General features: G+C 35.2%; 2 protein-coding genes across 2 annotated transcripts; both read right to left on the bottom strand.

Annotated features, from left to right (window-relative positions):
• Nucleotides 1-713: 713 nt before the first annotated feature.
• LOC138319974 (histone H1-delta-like) lies at nt 714-1,311 on the bottom strand. The gene has a single exon (XM_069263080.1). It carries the CDS (start codon nt 1,300-1,302, stop codon nt 778-780), a length of 525 nt encoding a protein of 174 aa, XP_069119181.1. The 5' UTR covers nt 1,303-1,311; the 3' UTR covers nt 714-777.
• Nucleotides 1,312-5,430: 4,119 nt separating this feature from the next.
• LOC138319973 (histone H1-delta-like) lies at nt 5,431-6,028 on the bottom strand. The gene has a single exon (XM_069263079.1). It carries the CDS (start codon nt 6,017-6,019, stop codon nt 5,495-5,497), a length of 525 nt encoding a protein of 174 aa, XP_069119180.1. The 5' UTR covers nt 6,020-6,028; the 3' UTR covers nt 5,431-5,494.
• Between the last annotated feature and the right edge of the window lie 454 nt (nt 6,029-6,482).

The raw sequence follows: 6,482 nt of genomic DNA, 5'->3' as shown, positions 1-6,482 counted from the left end.
AAACAGAATAAACAAACGAAAACATTGGATAATTTTATCTTCAGAAAAAGACAGGATTTTAAGGATCTTTTAATAATTTGTGGTTTTGTTGTCGCCACATTAAAATTAATTTAGGTAACAAAAACAAATTTAACTGCAGATTTGTATAGCGGCTGGCATTCATAAAATTACCTTTTAATGGCTTATTCTGTAGTACGCTATATGAAACTATTCGGTTATATCATGAGATGTTAACCGAAATTCTATTCAGGTAAAAACAAAAAGCTTAATTAACAATAAAACTTTACAGAGAGAACATATACACAATACCCGTTTCATCAAAGGCAAAGGAATAAATAGCCTGACCTGATCTGGTTCACTTATCAAACAGTTGACATGACAACAGCCTGAGGTCAAGTTTGTCTTACCTAATGTATTGACAGTTAGGTGCTGCCAAAATCCAAGCTTTCGGGCAGATTATAAACACCAGAGAGAATCAGTTTGTTTTACGTGTGTAAGGACACCTATATAAACTTGTAAACAGGTTGTGTAAGCACTTTTACTTTTTGTATATTAGGTCTGAATAAGTATGCTTTCTATGATCGAAAATAAAATAATTGATTTCCTGTGCTTAATAAGCAAATACGTTCTATAAAGCGAATGCCGGATAACGGCTTCAGCTGAAATAAAATGCGTATATTCTCGAGATATCATCGGGGACTTTTTGAGTGATATGGGTAGTCCTGATAAGGACTTTTATGGTGAAATGGTCAATCATGACCAGGTGATAAGAAGTGTTTACTTCTTGGCGGGCTTCTTGGCTGCTTTCTTAGTGGCTGGCTTTTTAGCTGCTGGTTTTTTAGCTGCTGGTTTCTTGGCCTTCTTGGGAGTCTTGGCTTTCTTAGGCTTGGCTGCTGCTGGCTTCTTAGCTGCTGCTGGCTTCTTAGCTTTCTTGGGACTCTTTGCTTTCTTTGGCTTAGCTGCTGCAGCCTTCTTTGGCTTCTTTTCTTTCTTGGGTGCGGCTTTCTTGGCTGCCTTGGGCTTTTCTGCGAGCTTGAATGATCCTTTAACAGCCTTGAGTGTTTCCTTTTTCACGCCATTCTTCAGTGCAGTGTTTAATGCGGCTTTGGTTTTGTTGTCATCGGCGACCTTGTAGTTAGCCAGGACGTACTTCTTAATGGCGATTCTTGAAGAACCATTTCTTTCCTTCAGGGCGGTGATAGCTGCAGCAATCATCGCAGCATAAGTAGGGTGGGCTGCTGGAGCCTTTGGCTTGGTTGCCTTCTTGGCTTTCTTGGCTGGAGAAGCTGGTGCGGCGCTCATGGTGATGCGTTGGATAGCCTTCCTGTACCGTGGTATCAGTGAGAATGACAAAAATTTTGAAAAACCGCCTGTTTACGTATTTTGCTCGGACGTCGTCGAAGACACCCCCCACAGCGCGCTTGCTTTATTCTCACTGCAATGCTCTGATACACAAATATGTGTTTCTTAACCCAACTTTAACAACTCCTGGTTGATTTAATAAAACATAGTCACTTATCATCTTCATATGAACTTTTAGGTTTTTGTCTTGAGATTCGAAATATCTCATCGAGAAAAGTTAGATATGCTCCTGAATCGTATATTTTTACAATTTTCTGTCGATAATTCGATTTTTTGTCGAGGAATTTTCAATATAAACATGGATTTATATTGTAAAACATTTTGCTAAAGATGTTTTCTCCACATTTTCATGTAGATCAGCATTTTTTCTTTCGAATGATATGTATAACACACATCATGTCCATATGGATAATTAGTTAAACGCTTTTACAAGTAGGTTACAGAAACACAAATATCAAACAGGCGCCATCTTGTGAGATCCAAGGATTAGTTCGTTATCTTGCTGATAATTTCCTAAAGCATATTTCTTCATATATATTTCTGTAATGACATTAGTGGACTACAAATATAATTACGTATCATGAATCGTTATTTCTCATATTCGCTTTCCAACTTACAAAATCATAAAACGATTCTTTGATATTTTCAACCACTGCTATGACTCAGCACAGCAATAATATATTTCACTACCTTATTTACCGATTGGAAAATACATTTTCTGCCTGCCTGTGAAAATTTTGATTGAATATTTTTTTCTGGCGTAACATTTGTTCTATTTTCGATTCATCTATTCCATGATACCCTCGGCGTTTTGTTCCATTCATTATGAATTGCATATATCATTATAGTAGTCCATTGTTCGGCTGTATATATTTGTCTACCTATATAACATTGATCGCCTTCGTATTTTAATTGTTAAAGTGCACGATGATGATATTAAAAATTTGATAGAAAATACATTAATACAGTATCATAAATTAAATATTTTAACGAATTGCTTTTTATTTATTTCGGTCTATTCGCAGATTTTGTAAAGTATTTACAGATGTTTTTCTTACCCAGATAGTTTTGGGGGCAATGTGATTAATTTTTTTCCCATTGTCAAATAAACAGCTGTATTTAAATTGCCATCGAATAAAATTGAACAGACGTGAATATAACTATTCGCATTTGTTCGATTTTATTTCACTATCACGAAAATGTTCTATTATTTACAGCTGTGATTCAGATTATCAAAAATGAAAACATTACAGTAAACTAAAATCTCTTGCGTGCAATTTACTTTTTTACTAAGTTTATCTCCACAAATTACTTTGTCCCGAAATAATTATAATGTATTTTCATTTTTTTCTGCAAATTTGTTTTGAAATGAAAAACGCGAAATATGATAGCCGCGAAAGAAAGCTGATTTACAGAAAAAAAGGTCTGACGGCCGTCCATCTCTGATCAGTATGTTATTAATTAAACGATGGTATATGACGACATCGATAGGAATGGAAGATGATCATATTTAATACTCAACTCTTAGTAAACAAAACATTGGAAACTTTACCATTTGTTTCTTTATAAAGAATTTTCCTACCTTTCATTTTGTTGATGCAATCCAACAACTCTTTATTACATAATTGACTTTTTCCTGTCTTTCCATACTATAAATGTTTTCTTAATCAATCACTGTTATTCACTAAATTTTCTGCTTAGAAACAAATTTGTATGAGTTTAATCAACTGATTTCTGAATCTTTTGATTACTAAGAAATTATATATGAATTCTGTGTTTGCTTTGTGAAATATACAATTACGTTTTAAACTAAAGGTTGGAATACAAATATAATTTTCTAAATCTGTGATCCACATGTAAAACTTCAGGGTCCAACAAAATGTTTGCCTTGGTATAATCACAGCACCATGGAATCCTTTGAGCAGGATTTAGAGCCAATTTATATAATTTTCAGATCGATCCCTTGGACAATATATCACAGAAATAACTGTGTGAATTAACTGACAACTTTACTTAATCCATTTAGGTTTTTTAACAGGTAGATAAAGCTAGTAATTAGCCTATTCAGACGTCGGGACTAGCTTTGAAATGTTAACAATGTATCAGTAATGAACAAGTGGTCTGCGGTAAATTTAGTGTCATGTCGATTTCCACTGAATGGTATTACTTCCAGATAGTAGGAAAATTGTTTTGATAATAATCATGGTGAGGACTTTTGGAAATGATTAATAAAAATGTTCTATTTATTCAGCAATATAAGTTTGAATTAATGATAATAAAAACACATTATTGATTTGTAATAATATTTAAATCGCAAGATTTGGTTTACAACCAAATTTATGAAATGTAATAATTGTTTTAATATAATGATCAGTGATCAATGCGTTTTAATGATGATTTCGATTTAATAATAATCATTCGACACACTCGATTACGTTGATGCGATTTTGTGTATTTGATGTTTTTTTTCTGTCATGATGTAAGTGAAATGGAACGAATATCTAGCAACAGACTAATGAGCAAAACGTTGTTGACCTTGGAAACCTGTTTGACTCATAATTCTCACGTCTAATTACGAAGATATGATTGCATTTTTTTTATTCATCTGGCTTAGAATTCCTACGAAATGCCGTCGTCGTCTATATTTTGACGCCAAAGTCCATTTGTAAAACTCTTTGATGACCACAACCTATTTAACATGCGTTACCGGACTATCCTGATGAAAGGTTTGAAGAAATGTTAACATAGCATATTTTCAAACAACTCGCCATTACTACAAGTCGTGCTACAGCATCGGTCCAACATCAACAACCATTAAGCTTACTTTATTTCAAGAGTGGCCCCCCTTTAATCAAGTACAAAGGTGATGAAACGGAATACTTTCCAAACTTTTTTTAAGCATTCGTCACAAGTGTTAGGTGATGTCCTGATATCAATATAATTGCCATCAATAAATCTCTGGATTTTTTTAGTTACAGTAGCTGTCATTACGTTATAAATACCTAAAATCTTTCATATTTGGAAAGACGGTATTGAATATGAGAAGTTTGTCAGAAAAAGTATCTACCTATTTTATTCATTCAGTTTCTCCGTGTTAAACGAAAATAAGTTGAGAATGTCAGTGTCGTTAGTGATCCGGTAACTGTAACGTTCTCGGAACATGAACTTTGTTCCCGCGTACGCTTAGAGTTTCCTATGATAATTCGATCATGAGATTGAATGCTAAACGAAGTGGGGGTTTTTGTTTTTGTTTTCAATCTTTTTGTGGACATTTGTAAATACAGTGAGAAACTCGCTTCATCAAATGTAAACCTAAATGAAGACGGAATAAGTAAGCTGTTGACTCTTTTACCAAACAGAATAAACAAACGAAAACATTGGATAATTTTATCTTCAGAAAAAGACAGGATTTTAAGGATCTTTTAATAATAATTTGTGGTTTTGTTGTCGCCACATTAAAATTAATTTAGGTAACAAAAACAAATTTAACTGCAGATTTGTATAGCGGCTGGCATTCATAAAATTACCTTTTAATGGCTTATTCTGTAGTACGCTATATGAAACTATTCGGTTATATCATGAGATGTTAACCGAAATTCTATTCAGGTAAAAACAAAAGCTTAATTAACAATAAAACTTTACAGAGAGAACATATACACAATACCCGTTTCATCAAAGGCAAAGGAATAAATAGCCTGACCTGATCTGGTTCACTTATCAAACAGTTGACATGACAACAGCCTGAGGTCAAGTTTGTCTTACCTAATGTATTGACAGTTAGGTGCTGCCAAAATCCAAGCTTTCGGGCAGATTATAAACACCAGAGAGAATCAGTTTGTTTTACGTGTGTAAGGACACCTATATAAACTTGTAAACAGGTTGTGTAAGCACTTTTACTTTTTGTATATTAGGTCTGAATAAGTATGCTTTCTATGATCGAAAATAAAATAATTGATTTCCTGTGCTTAATAAGCAAATACGTTCTATAAAGCGAATGCCGGATAACGGCTTCAGCTGAAATAAAATGCGTATATTCTCGAGATATCATCGGGGACTTTTTGAGTGATATGGGTAGTCCTGATAAGGACTTTTATGGTGAAATGGTCAATCATGACCAGGTGATAAGAAGTGTTTACTTCTTGGCGGGCTTCTTGGCTGCTTTCTTAGTGGCTGGCTTTTTAGCTGCTGGTTTTTTAGCTGCTGGTTTCTTGGCCTTCTTGGGAGTCTTGGCTTTCTTAGGCTTGGCTGCTGCTGGCTTCTTAGCTGCTGCTGGCTTCTTAGCTTTCTTGGGACTCTTTGCTTTCTTTGGCTTAGCTGCTGCAGCCTTCTTTGGCTTCTTTTCTTTCTTGGGTGCGGCTTTCTTGGCTGCCTTGGGCTTTTCTGCGAGCTTGAATGATCCTTTAACAGCCTTGAGTGTTTCCTTTTTCACGCCATTCTTCAGTGCAGTGTTTAATGCGGCTTTGGTTTTGTTGTCATCGGCGACCTTGTAGTTAGCCAGGACGTACTTCTTAATGGCGATTCTTGAAGAACCATTTCTTTCCTTCAGGGCGGTGATAGCTGCAGCAATCATCGCAGCATAAGTAGGGTGGGCTGCTGGAGCCTTTGGCTTGGTTGCCTTCTTGGCTTTCTTGGCTGGAGAAGCTGGTGCGGCGCTCATGGTGATGCGTTGGATAGCCTTCCTGTACCGTGGTATCAGTGAGAATGACAAAAATTTTGAAAAACCGCCTGTTTACGTATTTTGCTCGGACGTCGTCGAAGACACCCCCCACAGCGCGCTTGCTTTATTCTCACTGCAATGCTCTGATACACAAATATGTGTTTCTTAACCCAACTTTAACAACTCCTGGTTGATTTAATAAAACATAGTCACTTATCATCTTCATATGAACTTTTAGGTTTTTGTCTTGAGATTCGAAATATCTCATCGAGAAAAGTTAGATATGCTCCTGAATCGTATATTTTTACAATTTTCTGTCGATAATTCGATTTTTTGTCGAGGAATTTTCAATATAAACATGGATTTATATTGTAAAACATTTTGCTAAAGATGTTTTCTCCACATTTTCATGTAGATCAGCATTTTTTCTTTCGAATGATATGTATAACACACATCATGTCCA

Source organism: Argopecten irradians, chromosome 3 (assembly GCF_041381155.1).
Source record: "Argopecten irradians isolate NY chromosome 3, Ai_NY, whole genome shotgun sequence".
Lineage (NCBI taxonomy): Eukaryota > Metazoa > Mollusca > Bivalvia > Pectinida > Pectinidae > Argopecten > Argopecten irradians.
This window is presented reverse-complemented; position numbering and strand designations above follow the sequence as displayed.

What these genes read in the sequence shown, in the direction of transcription:
- LOC138319974 (XM_069263080.1), bottom strand. Translation starts at nt 1,302, where the DNA reads ATGAGCGCCGCACCAGCTTCTCCAGCCAAGAAAGCCAAGAAGGCAACC.
- LOC138319973 (XM_069263079.1), bottom strand. Translation starts at nt 6,019, where the DNA reads ATGAGCGCCGCACCAGCTTCTCCAGCCAAGAAAGCCAAGAAGGCAACC.